Source organism: Phaethon aethereus (genome assembly GCF_964289735.1).
Source record: "Phaethon aethereus genome assembly, chromosome: Z".
Lineage (NCBI taxonomy): Eukaryota > Metazoa > Chordata > Aves > Phaethontiformes > Phaethontidae > Phaethon > Phaethon aethereus.
Window position 1 is genome coordinate 48258767 of NC_138577.1, and position 24165 is coordinate 48282931.

Consider the following 24165-nt stretch of genomic DNA (forward strand, 5'->3'; position numbering starts at 1 on the left):
CTTTCACTAAAGGCACTTGTTAGTGAACATGGATTATATCAAAAGACCCGTGGCGACACACTTGTGTGATGACATCAGCTTTATGAGCTTTTTCTAAATAGTCTACCCAGCCATGCATGCACATGGACAGGACGTTGCCAGCCTCGCAACATCGCTGTGTCCAACGAACCGGTGGGCGAGCGCTGTGCGGGTGCCCGAGCCGCAGCCCGGCTGCCCCTGCCGCGAGCCGTGCCCTGGGGAGCCGGGAGCCGCTACTGAATAATGCATAGCTCATTAATAGTTAATCAGCTGGAACTCCCGGAGTGAGTAGCACATCGTGTTGGTCAGTGGTCCATTATTGACTGTGCCGGCGTTGCACGCTAATTGGCTGTAGCCGCACGGCAGGGGCGGGGCGGAGCCTAGGGTCGGGATTGGTTGCTCGCCCTTGCCATTATTTAGCATTGGTCGCGCCGGTTGGCGGTGGGTGGGTCCGGCGGCGTTGATAAGTGGTGGCTGCGGGGCTGCTTGGAGCTCTGGAGCTCGATTGGCTGCCATGGCTGCGCGAAGGGTGGGACAACGGCAATGGTGCGGCGGTCCGGACAGCCTTGACCCAGAGTTGGGGCCGGAGCTGGAGCCGCAGCCGGGGATGTTGCCCTGTCGCCTTCCCAGGCCGTGCGCGGTGGTTCAACCTTACGCGGCGGCAGCCCCGGAGGCCGCCGCTGCTGCAGCGCCGGGAGCGCGGGGGCGGAGGATGCCGCTCGCGGCGATGATGAAGGGGACGGTGGGCATCCCGGTGGCTGCCGTCATGCAAGAGGGCTTCGGCTGCGTCGTAGCCAACCGATTCTACCATCTCCTGGATGACGACTCAGACCCCTTCGATGTCCTGCGCGAGGCCGAGCGACGCCAGCAGCAGCGCAAGAAGCGCGACGAGGCGGCAGCGGCTGCCAGGAGAGCCAGTACCGGCAGCAGGAGGGAGTCCCAGAAGGAGCGCAAGCAGCTTGGGAGTCTGGTTGCACCTGGGGGAGCCGCCGCCCACCTGGTAGCACCGCAGCCAGGTACGCTGGCGGCGCCGCCTCCTCGGCGTGGCGGGGGGGGGGGCGTCCCGGCGAGGCAGGTGGGGATGGGGGGGGTGTGTGTCTCGGCAGGGCGCAGCGCGGGAGGGGGCACCCGCGGGGCGAGCGTCCCGGCAGCCGGTGCTCCTGAGGGGTCGTGTCCCGGCGGGTGTGCTCCCGGCGGCGCCGTGCCGGTGCAGGCAGCCCGGCCCCCGCGGCGCGGCTCGCCGGGGGCTCCGCGCTTGCCCTGGCTCCTGGCCGGCGTGGTGTGGCGTGCCGCCGCTGGTCGGTAACGGGGTCAAAGCAAGAATACCCAGTTTGGTGTGGCTATGCGTCGTTCTGAATGCGCACCTCAAAGTCCCGGCGGAGAAACAAGTGACAACCGGAGCCTTCCTCCGGGGCGCCGTACTCGGGCGCGCTCCCGACGCGGTCTGGCGGAGCGCTCCCAGCCGGCGCAGCGGAGTTCGAGAGCGAAACGCGGGTTTGGACGTATAAATGAAAACTTCAGAAACAGGCCTGAGGGACAAATGGAAGGGTGCGTACTCATCCACTGCAGCGTTTCTAGTTTTCATGCTGGCTTCGCATCCCTGTTGATGCGTGTCATCGCTTGTCACCCTGGCCATTTCCCTTAGGTGTTTGACGCTTCCCGGCTTGTTTTTTTGGTACCTGTGAGTTTTCTGGCACTTCCGCTTCTTCAGGGTTATGACTTGTCCAGGCGTCTGTGCCTAGTTTGCCTTAAGCTTGCACTGATGCCCAAACCTTTGAATAAAAACTTATTTCCTGGGTGAACCCTTTAGCGCGCTCTTCAGGGATGATCAAGGTTGTTTGTCAGCTGCTAGGTTTTGAGGCTAAATGCTGCTTGGGGGAGTATGGAGCCAGTCGACTTTTATATCAGAATGTGTGGCACGGCCCTCTTTGGAGCTGAAGGTTTTGCAGCTCCTTGCATTTGGAGGGGTTTTTGTGAGTGTGACTGTTATTACTTACCTGATATTGAGCTTCAGGTTCCTGGATTCAATATCTAAAGTATCTGAGAGCTGGCTGATGGTTTCCAAATATTGAGAATCTCCATACAGAAAACTCTGGTTTTGCTCTCTTGAGTTGTTGTGAATTCCTATTCTCCTGCAGTGGGCAATGAAGCTTAAGACATTAACTGTTCTTTAAGGTATTAATCTCTTCCTGTAGTAAAAGCTCCTGTTAAATTCACAGTAACTGAACTGTGTGTTTTAATGCCCTAGAAAAAGGTGAGGCCTCTGAATCGGGGTTATTGCTCCATCAAGTCGTTGCTAGTGCTGCCAAGTCTGTTGCTTAGGCTCACAGTCTTACACTGCTCCATCGGTGATTATGTGACCTTGTGGAGCAGAGAATCCTTCAATGCTGACTATGCACTAGTTAATGAGCATCTTTGTAGAGGATGATCTTAACAAGTTGTCACTTTGGACAGTTGTATGAAACTTGTCTTCTGGGATTCCTCGACAGGTGTTAATATGACTTTGTCACAGATCTCTGCCTCCAAGACCAATACTTACACTAGTAATAGGCTTATTTTATTTAAAGGATACTTTGCTGTAGTTACCACAGAAGGCAAAGGAGCCTGTTCAGTGAACAACAGAGCCTCAAGTTTTGACAAAAATGTTCTTGAACAAGAACTGGCTTTTATCAGTAACCTACCAAGGGTGAGGAAGTAGGTGAAAGAGCACCCTTTACCTTGTACTTGTCTATGGGTATCTTAAGCATAGAGGTTTTGAATGTAGTTCTGTGGTAATACATGGTTGCCTGTGGAGTGTCTTTGACTATTTTCTGCTACGTTGAGAAACCCAGTTTCTCACATAGACATCAGACATGTGCACCTTGTTTTAATTTCCTGCTAATTTAAAATAGAGAAAAAACTGCTGGCTTATAGTAGCCTTTGTGAAAGTGAATTAGCATTGATCTTAAGAATAGTTATTTGCTCTGAAAAATGCTGCACTTTCTTCTTTAAAGGAAGTGGTTATCCTGGATTTTGTGAGCACTGTATGTTTACATCTTGGGCTTGTTGTGACGTAAGGACTGTAAAGGTATAGTGCTCAGGATGCTAAACCAGGGCAGAGAGTTGAGACTTGGTCCTGTCTGTGTGCTTCTCCTTTGGATGTGCTGTTTTAGCAAGCCTGAAGGACAGGGATCGCCCTCTGACTTAGAGCAAGTACAGTGATGGTGTAGCTGACAAATATAAAGCAAGTGGTGGATTGACGTAAAAGTCGGGGGCGGGGGGACAGCTTTTTATTTGGGCCATACAAACTTGATTTGTTATACAAGATTCAACCAGAAAACTTCTGGATACAGTAAAAGATTTAGGGGGCTATCAGCTTAACAGTTGAGAAAGAGTAGCCACTTGGGAAGGTCCTCATGCCAGCTCAGTTTGGCATAAAGCTTCTAATGATGGACTCATTGCTAGAAGAATGCACCTCTGTTTGAGGAAATAAAATAGTATTGATTAAAATTGCTAAGTTGTGAAACTAATGACTAAACTTTTATTTAAAAAAAAACCCAAATGTAAAATACTTTGTTTCCAGTCGTAGTGATGGGGTTTTTTCCAAATTTTTTTCAGATTTTGGGCATAATTTCATTTTACTGGTGAGAAATTAGTGAAACACCATAAAGAAGCATCTAGAAACTGAATGGCTGAATCAGATTCTGGTATATGGTTGAAATGGCAAAATTTAGCCTGTGTTGTACTAGTGTTCATAATCATCACAGAACAGCCCAGGTTGGAAGGAGCCTCAGAGTATTGTCTGGTTCAACCTTTCCTGGTAAAGGCAACCTAGAAGAGATCATCTAGCACCCTGTCCAATTGCATCTTGAAAACCTCTAGTCACAGGGATTCCACCACATCCCTGGGGAGGTTGTTCCAGTGAATGATTGTTATCAATATCTTTCTGATACTAAGATGAAACCTCTCCTTGTGCAACTTGCACTTTGTTGCCCCTTTGTCTTCTCCGTGTGGTTCCTTGTGAAGAGAGAGCCTCCTCGTCTGTGTAGCTGCCCTTCAAGTACTGGAATACTGTGATGTGTCCCCCACTGAGCCTTCTCTTCTCCGGGGAGAAGAGACCTAGCTCCTTCAGTCTTTCCTTGTAGGGCAGGCTCTCCAGCCCTTTGATCATCTTCATGGCCCTCCTTTGGATGCCCTCCAGCCTGTTTTATCTAAGTACTGGGGTGTTTTGCTTGTTTGGGTTACAAAAAGTCCTGTTAAGTTTCAGGTTTTTTGTTATTGCATTAATTCTTGAGCATATTAAATCAGAACAAAATAGCTTTTGCCTTTAGAAAAACTTGAAGCAAGCCTATTCTTCAATCTTGCAATATATGAAGTTCTACAGTAGTCTCAGAGACTTCTTTCAGTGTTATGTGGCAGGTTTACTTGCAAAGTTCTGTAAGTCAACATTTTTTCATTTAGTTCTTCCCTGCCTTTTCCAGCGGAGGTTTTACTTAATTTCTGGAGATGTTTTCAATTTCGAACAAACCTCCTAAGAGGACTTTGCCAGATAATCCAGTACTTTGACCTTTAAAATTCAAACTATTTATTATGAATTGACACAACCCTAAGTAGACTATTTTTAATTTTTCTTTAAGGAGAAAATGGACTCCTACTTTATAGCCTAGCAAAACCTACACCTTTGACCTTAATGATGTATTTTTTCCTTTTTTACTGACTGCTGTTTTTTGGTTTTTTTTTTTTTTTAGACTGTACACTTAGGATTTGGGTAAGGGCTGTTTGTAGGTATTACAGCTCTTATAATTTCACCACTTAATGTTAACTCAATTCATTCTTAGCACAGTGGCCAAACTGCATTTGCCAGCTCTTTATTCAAAAGGCCCAGTTGCAGAGCTTGCATTCTTTACTGGTCCAGGCAAATTAAATTTGTTGATCATGCAGTAATAAGCTCTGTTCTGTTGAGATCTCTAAACCTTTGTTGCTAATACCTCTAAAAGGTTTTCTTCTTTCATGTACATTTGATGACTCGTGTAACATTTAGATGTAGTTCCTGAATACTACGTGTTTGAGTTTTTAGCTATGATTTTAAGTTAATATGGCATGGAGTGCTTCTGAGGAATTTTATCTTATACTGACTGCAGTTTTCTTATTTTTAAGTAATTTATTCCAATATAATTCTTTCAGCTACATAGTCATAAGGATTGTCCAGCAGAAAGCTGCAGTAGGCAATTCTGTAGTTGAGTACTGGTACACATTGAGAACAAAATACTGCAGAATAGTCTAACTCCATGTGTCTGTCTTTGATGTGTTGCACGCAATGGCTGAAGCCTTTTTTGTATTTTGGGATACTGTGGTATTATTCTGCAAATCGTGTAATTAGCCATGCTTTAGTTCACAAAATTAATTGTTTGAAGTTTGGAATTAAAATCACATGGACACACACATGCAAAGGGAAGTAAGTAAAACTGTTTGTGCAGTCTTAAATCTGCTATACTCTGAAAGATAGCAAAATAAGTCCCTGAGAATGTGAACTGTGTTGTACTATTTCCAGTTACATAGCTTTTTTGTGAAGGAAGATAATTTGTTCATGTGTAGGTATTTTTGCATTACTGAGATGGTAATGAAGCAGTGTCTTAGCATGCAGCCATAATTAATGACAGACATCCCTGAATTATAGCACAACTTCTCCACTTGCCCTCATTCCAGACCAACCAGAGCAATCCTGTTTGGATTTTGTGCTTACTTCATCTTCTCTGAACTCCCATTAAATTATTTCTTGAGTCTCAGATCTTTTCATTTAAAGATGAGCTGTTAAGCTCTAAGTAGAGGAAAGAAGTGTCTCTTGGAATGAATGGAAAGAGATTTGAATTTAGAATCAGTGTTTGTGCTGCTGTTAGCTTTGTTTTAACATCAACAATACAGCTGAAACTTGTTGGAAGTGAAAAGTTTTAGGCAGAGTTGAAATTTCTTATTTTCTGTGTATGTATGTGGGTGCAAAGTCTGTGCTGAAAGAGCTGCAAGAGGGATAAATAACTAAAGGTTGTTGGTACAGGGTTATTTAGCCCAGTAGAAGAAGAGTTGCAGGGCAGTGGCACAAATTACATACTGTAAATGAGCTATGGAATGACGGAGGAAATTCACTATCAGTAAGTGTAAAAAATATGTATGGGAGAACGTGGATCGAGGTGGAGGGCAGCACTGCAAGCTATACTGCAGTGTGAAAGAATTTTCTAATTCAAACTATTGTAGTTTAGGAAGAAGCTTGGGTTGTTGGGACTGAGTAGAGCAGCATTGCCAGTTGCCATCTAGGAGAGCAGCAGTGTTGGGAATTGCTGAGGTAGCGGTAGCACGGAAAATGGAAAAAGAATTGTTACGCCTTTGAAGGAATCTCTCCTTCCATGTCTGGAGGTGTGTCTGCTCTTTTGGTCACCTCAAAGATGTTAAAGCTAGAAGCAGCACACTAGAGTGTCGTGCATGATGAAACTTACAGCATGATTTATGTATTGGGAGAAATTTAAATTTAAGGTTTTTGTTTTGAGAGGAAGTGTCTGAGGATACAAAGGAGTGTATTTAGAACTGCATGTGAGACTCGGAGAAGGCAAAGAATATTTGTGGTTTTCTTATTTTACAGAAATAAAGGGATATAATTTCAGACAGATTTTGTGAAATAAGGAGAAAGAATGCTTTTTCTACAGAGACTATAATTGACCTATGTCACTTCTTGCTGTAGGGTGACATTTACGTATCAAAGCCTGTATCTATTCAGACAGCAGTCTGGGTAAAGATATGGCAGCTCATCCGTGGATTATCCTCCATAAATCGATGCTTGTAGTCTTTGATTCAGAAAATCTCCAAGGATAGATTGCCAGGTGCAGAATATTTTGCCGTTGCTTTTGTCTTCAAACGTGTTATAAAATATACAAGTCTCTCATCTGGTGACTATGGTTGCTCTAGTGTTCATCCTAACTGAGTCAAAACTACACCCCATTTGCCTTTGCTCTGTTCCTGTCTGTGCTGCTTGGGCAAAATAGAAGTAACTTGGCATTTGGTACTTCTTCATCCCAGGCTGCTTCTGTGGAAATACGGTATTGATGGAGTCATCTCACTGGCTTTGAGTGTTGCCTGTTTTGGTGGGATGAGTCAGTCTCAGGCGTGTGAGAAATCATAAAAAACTATAATGCAGCATTGTCAACTGGATTTTGGGACAGAGTACAAAGTCTTGGTGTTCTTTGCAGCAGTAACCTCCCTCAGCCTGTGAATTGCTGCCATGTTCCTTGTGTAAGGGAATTGCTGCCACCCTTACCTGCCATGTTCCTTACGTAAGGGAATGGGGGAAACAGCAGGATTTCTGCTCTAGCTTGTAGGCACTGGTAGCTGTTCCAAGCTGGGCACTTGTGGTGTTTGTCTAAAGTCAATCTGCTGCACAAAAACCTCTTTTTCCCTTAAAACTGAAAAGTAAAAAAACAGAGAACATGCTGTCTCTGGGGGCCAGTGAAGAGCCCACAAAACCTAGAAAACTCTCTCTGCCCAAGCAAAAGTCCTACTTGTTTGAGGACAGATAAGGATGGAGAAACTTGGTGAGACCTAGGCAACACTATTGCAAAAGCAGCTTGGTTTTGGTGTGGTGTTTTAAATCTGTCTGTCAATACACAGTTCCTGTGTCTGGGAAACCAGGCAATGCAGGTCTTAAACAGAATTTCTGCTTTCCTGCTTGCAAGTTCTGTTGATACATGCTTATTAAAAACACTTTTTTAGGAGGTCTCACTATCGAAATGCTGCAGTATAACCAAAACTAATACTGATGGTATTATTGTGGGGAAAGTGGAAAGTGCTTAAGTATATTAGCTCTGTATGATTCAGTTTTAACAGTGGCTTGCAAAACTGGGCTTTTTTCTTTATCAATGCCTAGTTCTGGGTAATTTCAGTATTTATAGATGTCTTTCTAATAATAGCTCAGCTGCTTCTGAAAAAAGGCTGGGTCTGTTGGAACAGTTTAAGCATCATATTTCTTTCCCGATTTCTCAGTTTAGAAAGTAAAGTGAGAAGCAACTGAGCCTGCAGACTGGGATACTGCAGTAACCTCTTGGGGAAGTGGTGGTGAGGTGGAGAACGGTGGGCAATGTCTTCAGCTGAATAGAGGTTACAGATCTTACCGTAAGACACAGGGAAACCACCTTAAAGAGGGGGTAATCTTGGTAACTGGGAAAGAGCTATCTTCAGTTTTCAGCACTGTGTTTGTAAGACCTCAAGCAGATGATCCACAAAACTCCAGAACCCTTTTTGTGGCTTTGAAGAAAACCTGCATACCAGTTTATGTCTATGCAGACAAAATTGGGGTGTACTTGGAGAGGTAATTGATGAGCATTCAAAGCATAGCCCCATTCTTTTTAAGTGAAAGCTAGCATGGCAGTGCTACACAAGATTGCTCATGTTTTGGTTTGTTGTTTTTTTCTTCCCCAAAGGGTAAGTGGCCCTTCAGCTCCTTAAATAAATTTTTACTTAAGGACAGACATATGACAGAGGATTAAAATTGGATAGTTTATGCATCACTGCTGCCAAGCTCAGTTTTAATTTGCCCTTATATGCAGAGATGAAAATTGTGCTGGTATTTGAATTGATTCACAAGCAGGCCCACAAGCTTCTGGTCTGAGGGTTTCTCACCATTTTAGAGAGGTGTAGTTGCTGTATACTGTTTCAATCCACTGCTGCAGGTTTGTCAAACCAGTTAAACTGTTTTTATGTTGGTAATAAGTGCCAAAAATAATCTTTTTAGTACTTAAAATCCATCTGCAGTAATTGCTGAAATAGCCTTGCATCGAAATCAGAGTAGAGCTGACTGTTTTATCTAGCATGGTCAGTGCTACTGACATGTAATACACTGACATATCTGGCAAGAAGACTTGTTTTGAAGTACTTCTAAGTGGTACTGGATGACAGTACCAGAGACCATCTTTTTAAAATGAGTTTTGCATCGTCATTTTTGGGGCATTGCTTTACTAGTTCTAAGGAGCTCTTAGAATCTGGAGGTGAAATTGAGGTTAATGCTAAGTACATAGGGAAGGTGGTCTCTGACTACTGCATTCTTGCCAAGTTATTCTGTTTAGAATAACTGATGTTTCTGATAGCCAGTGAGAGGCTCAAAAATAAATAAAAATGTACTCTTCTATTGCAGTTGCACATTCAGATCCAAACAAAGTAAGTAAAAATTAGGTCATAAATGAGTAGTCTCTTTTTCCACAGCAAGATTCAAATTTGTAATTAACACTTGTATAGTTGGTGGTGTAGTTGAGATGAGTATAGAGCAGACATGTTTTCCAAAAGTATGTACAATTCTGTGTTCTTTATAATTTTGCATTTTATTAAAGCATCCTGGTTTGGAAAGTTTCTGAGTCAGCTTTTAAAAGTTGTCCTTTATCCAGAGATTACATTGTAAGTTTGGGGATACAAATATGCTTGCTGCTCTAAGGATTGAGCAACTCTAAGTCTCAGTAAGAGAGAATTACTTGAATATATTATGTCTTATAGTTTGTAGTTTAAAGAAAACCAAGGCTAGGGTTGCTTCTGCACACAAATAAAACTATCTTCTGTGTACAGATACAGCTGTCCTTACTGTGTGACAAAAAGCTTTATTTACCACTCTTCTACCTTATTGACTGAGTGGATAGTTCTTTGGAAGTTTTCTTTTTAAACATTATGTTGCAGACTTCATGCTTGCCACCTAAGTGTTAATCAGAGTTCTTATGAGCATTTCTATGGAGATATGAATTAATTTGTATCTTAATATTATGACATAGAATAGACTTTTTTCTTTATGTGCTAGCAACAGAGGCATAGTAGCCAGGACTTGTCCACTAACCTGAGTTCAGTAACTTTGCTTAGCATGGCACAGGTGCTCTTTGTGGAAAGAATAGCTCAGTTTTGTTGGTCTGAGAGCAGTGTTTGTGTAGATTCTTGCTTGATTGACTTAAACCAACACTTTTTTCAGTCAAAAGTGTAAGTATAGGGGCCTAGCAGACAGAAGGCTTGCTTGCTTCTGGAGAACTTAATCTTAAATAGAGCACAGAATGTGGGAAAATGGGTAAGGAAGCACCTAATGAACTTTAATCTTATGCTAGATGTATATGGTTTGAGTGGGTAACCTCAATTTATTCTCTTTTCTAACACACAGCTTCTCTGCATTCACCCTGCCCAGCCTGCTACTCTGACAACGACCAAACAAAACCCCAAAATGCTTAAATACATTTTATCTTGCAATATGTTGACATTCTAGGATCAATTGATAGTGTTGGAGCCTTTGTACTTAACAGTTTGGGTTTCTGCTACTTAAATTCCATGACTTGTGGTGTTGGTGAATGGTCCTGTTCTCCATAGAACAGTAGGACATAACCCCCTTCTGGTTGTTGGATGCCACAGCCATGAGCTTAGAGTAGAGATGGACGCTCAGACTTATAAATTCAGCTAACTTGGCAGGAGGTGTGTTGTCTCATGATCAACAACTAACACCTGTCTTTGGTCTTCTTTCCTCCACCTTCATTGATCCTGCAGCCATTTCGCAACTGATGTCATGCATTGAAGCTTCTCTGCTTTGTCCTGTAGTACACTAGCAAGATCTTTAAGAGAACATGAGAGAAACAGTTTTTGTTCTCCATTTCTCTGACTTAATGTGAGCAAAATGAGATTTTTCTTTAGCTTGTCTTTTCTGGAAATGTCTGAACTGTGTCAACATCCATAGTATTTTTTGACTGAGGCAAGTTCATTAATACAGAAGGGAAGGTAAGTAGATGTCTTTAAAACAGACGGTGTCTGGCAACATCAGCTGTAACTGCTTTTAGTATTTTGGTGGACTTGGGATTGGAGAGGATAAAGCAGAACACTGTAAGGTGTAACCAACTCATTTCAGTCAGTAGTTTGGTAACTGCGATTCAGTTATTAAACTGTTTGTAATCTATAGGCGGGTGTGTGTTTGTGTCTTTAGGCTACAGGCGAGGACCTAAGCAGGGAGAACAGCAAGGCTTTGATTACAGAGGAGCAGAGGTGAAACAAGACAAAACTGCACGGAGATCATCTTTCAGGGACTACCGTTCCTGTGAAACAGTAAGACAAGCAGAATTCACCATGGAAGGGTATGTATAGCACTGACGGGGGATCTGCACGGGGGTGGGAAGGGAAAGACTTAACCTTCTTAAAATGGATCTAGTAGCCAGACGTGACTTGAAGGCATGGTTGCACTATTAGCGTGGAGACTCGTTGCAAGATCATTTAGTTCATTCCCACCAGAGCTCTAATTTTGGTTTCCTGGCAAATTGGTATGGAATGGTTTTGTTAAATGTTAGAAATATAAGGCAAAACTGAAAAGTGCAAAGATCTGAAACCGTAACCCCTAGTCAACAACATAAATGTTCATTTCTGAGTTTGTGTACTGAGCTTTGCAGAACATGTGGTGCAGGTTCCAAGTTGAATGAATTTTACTGTTCAAACTGAAAATAAACCTTTGTAATACAATTTACTGCTTGGACAGTGAATGCATATCAATTTCACTTTCTTTAAGTACTAGAAAATTCCACCAAAACCTTTAACACTTAAGAGTGTGGCTGTTCTTACTTTATATTACAGTAGTTGGTATTTAACAAGTTCCCTGAAATCTTTAGCAGTTGCATATAAATCTGGGTTTAGACAGTGGACCTATTGCCTGATAAAGTTGCTGAAGATTTGATAGTTTTATAGTGTTTTATTTATCTTCTCTAATGTTTTCAGTGTTATCAAATAAACAGCTGAACTTTCTATTCCTGTTATCTCTAGTAATTCCCCCTGAGTTCAGTTTATGTCCATTTTTAATGACAAAACTAATACCACTGTATTGTGTGCCATGTTAAGATACATTCTAAAAATTGTGCAGTAGCTCTTATGTCTCCCACAGCTGCACAAATACAACTGTAGGAATTTTTTGCTTCTTATTAACTGTTCTGTTGGAAAAAAAATCTGACTAGAAGTCTTCTTTTTAGGCCAATCGAAAGATTAAGCTGTGAAAGGCCAATAAGAGGTCGTGGAGGAGGAAGACGTGGAATGCGAGGTAGAGGAAGAGGTGCTGGAATAAATAGAAGTTTTGATGGCTTTGACCAAAGAGGAAGATGGGAACTGGAAAGACAAAGTGGGTATGAGACAATGTAAGTGTTCTATGTGCTGCGTCTTACTTTGTGTACAAGTAAACAATACTTGAGACACTACTGCAGTGCTGAGTATTCTGTTCCCTTCTTCTACAGCCATTTGGCTGGCAAAAAGTCAATACTGGTTTTAGTTTGGGGTCCTAATGAAAAAAAGCTCAAACTCACAGAACCCTGTTTCTCTCTATAGAGGAATGAAAGCAGTTGACAAAAAGGGTGGAAGTGGAGCTCACAACTGGGGAACAGTTAACGATGATACAAGGTACAACATGTGCTTGTGCCCACTGTAGGACATCATTTTTCATGGCCCACCTTAGGTCATCATTTACTGTTGATCAGTTTCATGTCCCTTCTGAGCTTCATAAGCCTTGCTTTCTATTAATTGTTGTGATGAACATAGTTTTACAGTTTTCTGAACTTGTGTCTCATGTTGGTGAGATTAAATTGTAGCAAAGGCATGGTGGTGGTTCCTCAATGAAGAGTGCCATACATCTTTTGACTGGGGCCAGGTTGTCATTTAACTGAAATAAGTTATGACTCTTCTCAATGGTCAGGTAAGGGGGACTCTGATATTTAGTGGTATTGCTACAAAATGCCAATTAAAAGATTGAAACTCTGTTAGTAGGCTTAAAGTTGAGTCTCTTTCTCAAGTTTTATGTAATAACTCTTTAATTGAAGGCTGGTAAAGGACAGAGGAGAAGCCGTGCTTTGAATTTACAGCAAACATCTTTGGCCACATACACATTCATTCACAAAATTGTTTTAAAAAAAAATTATTTTTAAAACTTAGATCATGGATTCAGACAATCTGGCTAAAAAGTTGAAAAATACAGCCTTGATGGGTAATAATTTGTGGCTTGGTGTTCCAAGTTCTTCTGAAAGGTTGTACTAACTTCTATCTCTTCTATAACATTTCATACTAAAAGTAAAAGATTGGTTAGGTACTCTAGCTTTTCAAAACAAAAGATCAGCTAGGTTAACATACTTCTGAGATGATAGCACAAAACTAGCTGACCAGAAGCACAGAAGTAGCTTCTGTAAGATGTCATGGATCGTTGTGTGAATATAAAGTACAAGAAATTTAAGATTCCTTACATTTATTCTCCCTAGTCAAGTTTTTAGTTCAGTAGCATCAGAACCTATGACATAAACATGGGATGTCAATGCTTGCTTGTGATGTTGTGCATTTGGTAGATGTGGCATTAAATTGGAGTTGTCTAAACAGTTCTAAAAGCATGTCTGTGCCTTAATTGTGCTCAATGATGCAACAAAGCTAGCAGGTGTTAATTTTAAATATGTATATCTACCAGGGGAATGAAAATAAGTATGCTACTGCTCTCATTTGACAGTGAACTGATGTCCCTGTTACAGAAAATATGAAATTGGAGCGTGAATTTTACTGTTTTAGTAGTTGAAATAAAAAGGCAAACTCAAACATCCGTGATATCCTGTAACCAAGTACTGGTATTAGTATTCATGACTGAATTATTGTCTTCAAGCATGCTTTTCACTTGTTTTGATTAAAAGTACATAGCAGTCGGATTTTCATAATATTTCTCACTTTTGTTAGTCGCTCAACTAGTCACTTAATAGATCTACTTTCTGCTTATTATTCTAGAGCTATTCTCCTCTACTTTTTTCCCCTCTCAAGGAATTCTGGAAAAAGGTTTTTCTGCAATGTGACCCGTGAAGACTTTGTGGTGTTTTCTTTTTTGTTTACTGTTTTAGTGGGATGGAACAGACTGCCACTGTGGAAGAGACTGCAGAAACAGCTGAGCTGCCAGGGGCATCTGAAGGAGAGTCTCTTAACAAGTACAGTCTGACTAAAATATTTTCTTTCTAAATGCAAAAAAACCCAATTGACTGTTACTGATATACTTGTATTGGGAGGCACACATGAAATGTGAACAGTGAAGCTTTTCTATTTTTAAAGATGTGCACTAGCAAAGCTTTGTCTATATTTGTGAGTCAAGAAAGTGCATCCCTAATTCTGCCTAAAGCTTGGCTTATACAGCTGCAGATTACATTTAATTGCCCAGCAATGCTTATGTTTCTAAGATTTGCTAATAATTTGAGGAGCTGCATATTGTCTGTTACCTTTTTGACTTGGCTAATCTGTGAAAACTATAAGAAAAAGGTATTCAAGATGCCTGTGCAATTGTACAAACACTTAAAATAGATGAAGATAAAATTCTCTTAAGTCAGTTTTCATCAGTCACTAATGCTGTGCAGTTGTCATCTATTCATGGAGGGCCTCTGTAGAACTGGAAAAACTGGCTGGAAATGGTCTTGCAGCAAGCCTTGGAAGTGGGGATGTTGAGAGAGGAATCTGCCCCTCCTCTTTTTGCTTTCATTCTTAGCAATGCTCAATGAGAATTTGTCACAGCAAATAAATAGCTTACGAAAAAGTAACTGGACAATCTTGTCCAAGTAAGACTTTAAAGAATAATCAAATAGCACATAGCATATGGTGAATACCTCCTAATGAGTTAAAGAGGGTCAGTGCAATATGTCAGCCTTCTTTTATGCTATGAAGATAAATTAGCTTGCTATGAAGCCTTTTTTACCTAACGATGCAGCTCCAGGTGTTAGTGGCCTTGGTTCATTTCTTAATTATAAAGCTGACTAGACTACAACACCTGTTTTGTATGTTCAGGTTGTATAGCCCGTAAGAAGTTCAGTTGATACAGCTTTGATTCTTTTAATTTTAAACTTTTTAATTTGTAGCTAGAGGTATGTATACTTTGGGGCGATCTGTCTCTGAAATTGAATGACTAGGATTAGATTTCCAGAAAGCTGTTTCTAGACTACCTTAAATCAGATGGGTAGTATAGGTAAACTGTCAAAAATACACTGTATTAGCTAAATGAGAACAGTTATTAAGCTTTTTTCATCAACCACTGGTGCCTTTACTTAGTTCAGACTTGTATTTTTTTCTACTCCAATTCAAGCTCTTCATAGATGTGTCCTGACATCAGTTCCTTTGAAGAGTGTAAGGCATGAGAAGTATATGTAGTGGCAAAGGCATCTGACAGAATCTGACAGTTGTCTTTAGTTCTTTTCCCTTTCTCAGAGGTCACTAGCTATTCAGTCAGACTGTGAGCCTTTCTGGAGATTTTACTTCTTTTCATGAAAAAAGCTTCATTTAGGAATAGTCTACTGAAATCTGTAAGATTCAAAAATGCCAGTGACATAAAACTACAAAATTCTGCATTGTGCACTCTTTTCAGTGCAGGAAATGCTGTCTTGAAGACTCAAAATCTGTATACAAATCACATGTACCTCGTTGCACTTAAGCTTTGGGGGCAGTGTCAGCTTGGTGACTATGTGATAGAAGAGGAGACATTGTGCGAATAGTGCCTAGGTAATTAGGAGTGGTTGTATGGCATACACCTTAACAAGGTGGAATTATTTTTGTTGTTCTTTTAATATTTAAAAGCAAAAGCTGGTAGGGTATGGTTTTCAGGCTTCAGGATGTATTTTAAAGTCTTGTATGCTTCGGTTGCCCCTGCTCTCCAGAGTTGCTGTCTTCTGGCAGGTAACATACACCAGCAAAAGATTCTAGCTGGGCTATCTTTTGCTTTCATTACAGCCTCAATATTGAGGGTGTAGGGGTCTGTTTCCTTAAGCTACTGCTAGGAATGTTCTCATTTTGACTCCTAAATGCAGCAGCTCCAGGGAATCCATTTCCTTTTTACTGCTTTATTGCAGGTGTGTGCTTATACTGAGAAACAGATGGAAAACCTGGGTTTGTTTCTTCTCTCATGCTATTTCCTGTTGTAACTGTTTCCATTTAAAAGAAAAAACGTATTCCTGGAAATTGGGAATAATCCCTCTGCGTGGGGATACTGTATAGCTTTCTGGTGTGATACTGGCTAATTCCAGTGCAACTCTGGAAAGACTTCCATGGGCTTCTGTAACTGATGGGGTCTTGCCTTTGGGACGGTGTCCACATTGCTGTTTTTGAGCTTCCATTTGCAAAGTGTTGCAGGACAAGAGTTTCTTTAATACTTCTACAATATATAAATGAAGTAACTTTTTCCCATATCTTCAAATTCCCTTGAGTGTATCAACAATATCTATCTCTGTTTATGGCGTCCCAAACTGTATGTTAATAGTTGTGGGTTTTTTCTGTAAGTAATAAGTAGTACAGCATAAGCTGTAATAAGCTTTCCTTATTGCATAAGCATAAGCTTTCCTCAAGTTCAAGAGAAAGCAGCTCTTTCTTCACAGTTTGAACAATGTAACACACTGTGTTAACTGGTAATTCAAATGAATACATTTTCCTTTTTTATTCTGTATGACATATAGTCTAATCAATTCCTGTCAAAGGTATTTGCAGACTTAGTATTTATTCTATGGGGTTTTCTTCCATTTCTTCACACTGGACTTTCTTCCTTTTTGGTCAAGCTATGTATTTTTCCGGTCATTTAATAGGAAGCGTTCAAAATCTGTCTTCAAGTTTGAGCATTTACCTCTCCTGTTTATTTGTTGGTTTCTGTGGGGGTCTTTAATAGCAACATAAAGCTATCTATAGACCAGGCCAGATCCTCAAAAGTATTTGGTTCAGTGTTTTTTCTTCTGTGGCTAACTTGTACAGTTGTCACTTGGTCTTAAGTTGTTTTAACTTTGAATTTTGCTATAACTGGTGGTAATGCTGCTGTAAATGATCTTTAATAGGAGAGATTCATGTTACTAATTTCTTGATAAAAGCTGAATAAAAATTTGCTTTGTGCAGCTGAATAATACAAAAACCTGATCTGAAGATGACCCACTATCATTATTTTTAATGCTATGAAAATAATCAGCCGAACAGAGCTGAATGCCATTCTTTTCCATTTGCAGTTCTTCTGCTTATTTATGTGCTCATGTAGAGCAGATCCCACAAGAGAGGTACATGCAGTAAACAAGGTGTAGCTAGAGTATTATGGTCATCCATTGAAAACGCTGAGCAGTAGGAACCATTACTGAAGGCTCCCATTTGGTGTTTTGGTAGGTACTTGCATTGTGAATTCAGTTTGTTCATGTCCAAAGGCCATGCTTGTGTGTCTGGCAATATTTTGTAAGCATGACTGTTGGTATGCCAAGGATCTTATTAACCTGATTAATGAAAATGCACACCAAGCAGTTACTAAAAATGCATAAGGTTAGAAGGTAGAAGTAATGCACAGAGTGCACTTCCATGCAGATGTGGTGCCCAAAATAACCTGCTACTGTCGAGTCTCTCTCCAAAATGTGGCACGCAGGTTCCTGTTGCTGTGCTTCACTAATGGGAGGTGTTTCCACTTGGCAGTCTCAGCATCCTAAAACAAATTTGTACTGCTAATCACCTGGCAGTTGAAACTATCCTTTGGAGTAAAAATCAAACTGTACTTTGCAGTTGAAAATACAAACATTTGCAGTGTAAGTCCACCAGTATTTCCTTTAGAACAGGCAAGTGGTTGTTTTTGGTATGTGTCCTTTTCAAAGCAATACTTGTCATTGCGTTTTGAGAGGTCATGTTGTTGTGTAGTGGAATGTCCTCGTGACATCTTATGATCATAGAAAGTTGGATCTGAAGGGAGTCTTGCTGACCCAAGGTGTGACCAACTATAACCGTGCTGCTTCTCATACCTGTCTTGTTGATTATCAGTAGAGGATGTGAAAGATTTCAGTGTCCCTTGATGGTCTTTCCAATACCCAGTGCTTTCAAAATAGGAACTACTGTGTTTTGGTTTTTTTGATCCTAAGTGTCTTGCTTTAACATCATGGATATGCAAAATTTTCTTTTCCTAGTGTTATGTTTCCTTTTGAGCATCTCTTTAAGGGCTTCCTGTGTAGGTCACATATTTTAGACCTCGTATCTGTCTTGCAGCTCTATTCTGGACTTTCTACCTGTTCCCACATAGAAGACATGACTCAGTTGAGATTGTGTTCCACCCTACCAGCAATGACATCTGTTCCAAACAAAACTGTTGATGGGTCTCCTTATAGTACCCTGTTGCAGAAGGGACAAATGCTGTTGATTTAAAGTTCAGTTTGACCACATTACCGGCAATACTCTTGCACGGTTTGGGGGGTTGGGGTCCCTCCTTAAGACCTTCTGCCTTGCTAGTGGTTATTTCTGTGTTTGGGTGGCTGGCTGCTACTTTTGCCTGAGCAGAAGTATTCCTGCTTGTCCTTCAGACTTCCTAGTGGTGGTGGTTTGGTTGTTTTCAAATCACTTACTTGGTCTCTTTTAGTATCTCATACCACTGGTCAGTCCTTCATTATTCTTGAACACTTGCACTATTGCCCTTTTCTTTTGCAAGCTTTGTGCCATAGAAAATGTGGAAAATATATTATGTATTACACTGCACAGAGCTGGCCTCAAAGCTCCACTAAAATACTGAAAGATTGATAGCTACTTCTCAAGTACTTGTTGCAACTGGTTCTGTATCTTTCCACAGCTCTCACCAAGGACTGAAATGGTGTCTCCCTAACATGGTGAAAACTTAAGGGGAGAGGAGGACAAAAGACTTCCTAAAGTTCAGATGTGCAATTTACTGATTCTGTCTTGAGGTAGTGGCTTAGAAATTAAACCAATTTAATAGAGCCCCTTTTTCTTGGTTTACTTTCTCTTTTTTCCTTCCTCTGGGTGCTTGCAGCTAGTCTTGGTTTTCCAACACCTATTCATAAAACTAAAGCTTCAGATAATTGATTTAAAATTATCTGGCTTCTTACTCTTAAGGACAACAAATTGAAATGTTTGCGGTACAAGTGGTTCTTAACGCTTTTACACATGGAACAGTGTCTGTTGGTGTTTTTCTGGAAGTAGCTGCATCTTTCAACAATATCCTGTTTAGTTAGCTTAGTAAATAGGTTAATTTTTTTCTTAACAGTCCTTCTGATACAGTTTCAGATCTTCTTAATCAGTATGGACCTACAAACTGCTTACCAGTCTTCTAAATTTTAACTTCTGGTTGACATAGCTGTAATTTTCAAAATAACAGGGCATGAAGGCATGTCAGAGGGTAGGCATATAGTACAGGCTTGCATATTTTTATTTACTTTTTCTGCGAAGCACACTTAAAACTGTTCATCCTAGAACCAAAATTAAGGGCTGTTTTATACTTCAGTTCTGTCTTATATAATCTTGTCTTAAGAATACAGGCATAAATCCTCGGACCTCTGTCTTTACAGGTCAAAAATATGCAAGGTAGCCTCTACCATACTCCATATGTTTTACTTGAACATACCATCACTATTGCAGTTCATGACAAATTAAAACTGGACTAGGATTAAGCTGGTTTTGCCAGGTCATAAATTCTGTCTCCTTGTGTGCTACTACATCTGACAAAAGAAATAGAATCGTAGAATGGATTGTGTTGGAAGGGACTTTAAAGATCATCTAGTTCCAACCCCCCCGTCATGGGCAGGAACACCTTCCACTAGACCAGGTTGCTCAGAGCCCTGTCCAACCTGGCCTTGGATGCTTCTAGGGGTGGGGCATCCACAATGTCTCTGGGCAACCTGTGCCAGTGTTTCATGACCCTCATAGTGAAGAATTTCTTCCTTATAGCTAACCTAAATCTACCCTCTTTCAGTTTAAAACGCTTACCCCTTGTCTTATAATCACTACATGCCCTTGTAAGAAGTCCCTCTCCAGCTTTCTTGTAGGCCTCCTTCAGGTATTGGAAGACTGCTATAAAAAGTCTCCCTGGAGCCTTCTCTTCTCCAGACTGAACAACCTCAGTTCTCTCAGGCTGTCAAAGAAGCATCTTGTGAAATTAACAAAGGCAATGTTATAGTTGTGTAGAAGATCCCATGGTGTGTCTTTTCAACTGAAAGCTGCACTGAAACATGAATCCCTCTCATATTGTCATCCTGCAGTACGAAACAATAAAACCATGCGATTGGGGTATTTTAAAACTGCTCGGTATGCTTTTTTTACTATAGCTGTATTTGCTAGGAGTAAATTGACTGTTAAAATAAACAGTAGGGTTGAGAATATGCCAGATCAAAAGACAGACTGGTTTTGTCTGGGATCTGAAGTGCTTGAAGTTACAATGATACCAGATAAGTATATTCTGGTATCCAGTTCTGGATACCAGAACTTATACAGGAGGCTGGAGACAGTATTTGTTCATTCGACTAATTTCAAATGGGTCATAAGTTTATTTTCCAACTTACATTGATGTAAAACTCGCACATCAAGTTACTGTGGGGACTAAAGGAAATGGAGGCTAGTAATTTGGTGAGAAACACTCCAAATGTTTTGTTTAGTATCCTTACTTTAGAGATTAGTGTTCTTGTTCATCCTGGCATGTTGCAAGCTAATGGTTTTTACTTTACAACTATAAACCTTTAGAGTTGCTGAAGGAGAGCCAATGGAAGAAGTAGTTCAAGAAATGACGTTAGATGAGTGGAAAAATCTTCAGCAACAGAATCGACCAAAGCCTGAATTCAACATCCGGAAGCCAGAATCCACTGTTCCTTCCAAAGCAGTGGTGATTCACAAGTCAAAATATAGCGATGATGTAAGCATTGCCTCAGGAATTCTGTAACGTCTGCTTTATGCCCAGGGTTAGGAAACTGTCTCTGTTCTCTTTCTTCTAGCTTTAGTATAATCTGAATACACTAGAAATCAGTATCTAAGCTTTGTTACTGTAATCACATATGTGCCTCAAAACTTGCTTTAAACTTACCGTCTGTTCACTTTCTTCTATCAGATCACCCCTATTTTATATGCAAATACATAATATATCAACTTGTTCTACCTTATAGTTCTGTCTTAACAATATATAACAATATAAAACCTGTGTCCTTGCTGCCACCTATGTAGATCTCTGGTAATGCTGCTGGAGGAGCTTTGTTTACTAAATGCTTCTTATGCTAAGTTTGAATCCTGTTTAGCTTACTTGCCAGCGTACACTTGCATGTATATATTAAACTCGGGTTTTGGCATCTGTTAGTCTGGATGCTAAGTGTCCTATTTCTCATCTGTTCTGGATCCCAGCTTTCACTATGCACTTGAAATGTATGCATATTTTTTTTCCCCAGTTTTAGGGTCCTGCTTCTTACAAGTAACTCTGGAGATCTTGTTCTATGACAATGTGCTTCCTTCTCGCTTTCCATAACTTTTATTCTGCTATATTACTGGGATTGACATTGCAGGGAGAATGTCTAGTTTATTGATATGATTGGGGAGAGAAGGGAGGCTTCTTTCACAGGTTCTTGCCTACTTAGATTTCAGATTTTGAGGGGTCACAGAAGTATGTGCATATACCTGTAGTCTAGCATGATGAGATTTTGATCCTTAAGGTCTGCATGAATGTATGAATACGTATATTATCCTTTGTTTAGTTACAATATTAACCCCAAAACTTGCAGCTTTTTAAGCCTTAATCACTGTAGTTCATTGTGCACTTCCAGGGACAGACACAAATACTGAAGTGGCCTGCATCCTTTTTAGCATGGCTGTTGGTGGTCGCAGTTGCCATTATCCCCTCTTACTACTCTGAGGGAGATGGTGGTCAGGGTGGGGAGAGTATCATTCACAAGCTCTGAAAGAGTATGCAAGTGTGTGAAGCATGCATGCAAGTTTCTGGTCTTTTTGCCTGTAAAGTTTCTTGACTAGCAGTATCAAGGGACCCTGTCAAAATGAACAAAGGATAGGAGGTACAGGAACTGCATAACATGGACAAGTCAAATCCCTGTATTAGACATTGAACAAAATAAGTAATTCATCACTGTGTGAGATGAGTTTATGTATACGTTATCATTACTATAGTGCACATTAATATTATGATGGGAAATAGTCTTACATCCACTAGCTACTAGGAATATGCAGAGTTAAAACAACACTAATCTCATAGTTGCAGAGAAGACCAATAGATTGGTTAGTAGCCAAATACTGTGCTTTACTATGGCCTTTTAACCACTACTTGAAGACAATTGTAGGAGTAAGTAGCTTAAGCCTGATTCTCTAGTCCCTTGTAGATGATATTTCTGGAAAACCTCTTCAGTGTTACAGAGCTGGTACAGAAGATCTTGTTGCCAGGAATCTCTGAGCTAACAAAGAACTATCCCAGGCATCTGGGAAGCTACAATTGCCTTGCCTCTGTTAAAACCCTGTGCAAGTTAAGGCCTGTCTTCTATTCTGGATGTCATCTTGATTTATCTGCTGCTTAGTCTGTAATACAAGTATGTGTGTGTATATATGTATCAGGGAAGGGAAGAGGTGGTACATGGAAGTTACAGGCTTTAACCAGATCTTCTTTTTAGTTGCAGAAGGACTTTGAAGATGATTCTCATGTTTTTCGAAGACCAGTGAATGACATAACATCTAGACTGGATATTAATTTTGGGAGTCTTCCTCGCCCTGGCCGTGGATCAAGAGGAGGACGAGGTGGTCGTGGTCGTGGCAGACGACCTGAGGAGACAGGACCTCGACCAGGAGTGGTAGTAATGGTTTCTATGTTTTTCGTTGTTTGCTTGGATATTTTTTTTGGTGGTTGGGAGTGTGTGTGTCCTGCCCTCTTTTGTGCAGAATTACTGATTTTTGTAGTGATAGAATTATTTCTAATTCCTGCCTCATAGTATGTTAGCCTGGTTATTTTCAGTTCCTGAGCCATATCGTGTTACTGAAAATTAAATACCAGTTGAGGCTCACAACTCTGAAGACATACATTTCAAAAGTTTCTATTTACTAGCTGCTGTAATGTTAACTTATGGAAAGCATGCAACGAAGACTTATTTCTGCAATGAGTTTTATATAAATTGGGAAGTAATTAAAATGATTAAAGGCTTGTATCCCTTACAAAAAAATTTTAGTAGAGTACAGTAGTAGTACTTTGATTACTGAGAGTGAGATCAGTAAATCTGGGATCCTACAGATTAAGATAGCATCCTACAGAATGATACAAGCGTTCAGTATAACCATTACAAAAAAACTTCCGCTGACCTTTTTCTCTTAAAAAAAAACAAAAACAAAAAACCAAAAAAACCCAACCCCAAATGCACAAACATTTGCATGCTGAAAAACATGTCTACATACTAACTGAAGGTCTCAATTTACTTCTGTCTAGTACAAGTAGAATACTTTAAGGTTGGGAACTTACAGAATCACACAGTAGTGATTTGATGCATTTGTTTCATCTGAATGAAAAAGGCTTTTTATAATAACAGAGCATGGAATTTAAAACTACAATATGTGCAGTAGCCTTAGACTGTAAGAAGATAATACTGCTCCTAAAAACAGACAGTATTTTGTGTGAGATTGCTTTATTTTTTCTTCATTTCACTGCTGCAGAACTTGTTATCTTCTGGTCCTCCCCAGGCAGTAGATCAGCATTATAAATACATTCACACTGAAGAAACTGTAGTAGTCATAGCTTCTGAGATAGATGCTGAGCATTTCTGTGATAGCAATGGGTACAAAACATTTAATGTGAATAATGTACCCTTTTCAGGGTACAATAAATGTACGTAGCTGTCAGATGCTTTTGAGAAGCATTCACTTTTATAAAGCTTCCTTTCTTATTTTATAGGTGCCGCTTGTTGCTCCAAATCCTGATGATCCTGAGGATTTTCCAGCTTTAGCTTGAAGAGCGATCATGAATGGGGATATATCAAAGTAGCTGTGAAGAGACCAGTTTTATGCTGGTGCGGATAAAGCAAATCTGTTTCTACTGGAAAAGTTATTTGAGTGTTTGGTGTGGAATCACTGCAGCCCTCTGCTAATGGGGTTGGGTTCTGAAGATAGCAGTGGGCTGGGATCCTGTCACAGGTTCCGGTGTCTGCCTTCATTTGTGGAAACTGTCTGAAGGCTTACAGTACTTCACTACAAGGGTTCAAATGAAGTTCAAGAGTACAGTGTTGAAAAAATGTATATAGAGATTATATAAAGTTCTCCATGCCACCATGGTGAAATATAAATTGTATAACATGGTCTGCAACTGCAACTCTATTTCACTGTACATTTAAAAGTTGCTTTCCTTGTTTCTTTGAAGGGTCTATTTCACACAGTCACAAGTTGTAGTTTTTC

At 40.6% G+C, this 24165-nt stretch overlaps 1 protein-coding gene across 1 annotated transcript; it reads left to right on the forward strand.

Moving 5' to 3' along the window:
- Positions 1-745: 745 nt before the first annotated feature.
- On the forward strand, positions 746-23725 carry HABP4 (hyaluronan binding protein 4; the record flags this gene model as incomplete). Its single annotated transcript, XM_082013007.1, has 7 exons — positions 746-1034; positions 10973-11120; positions 12000-12161; positions 13887-13970; positions 20488-20656; positions 22404-22577; positions 23669-23725. The coding sequence occupies 7 exons, from the start codon at positions 746-748 to the stop codon at positions 23723-23725; spliced, it is 1083 nt and encodes a 360-aa protein (XP_081869133.1).
- Between the last annotated feature and the right edge of the window lie 440 nt (positions 23726-24165).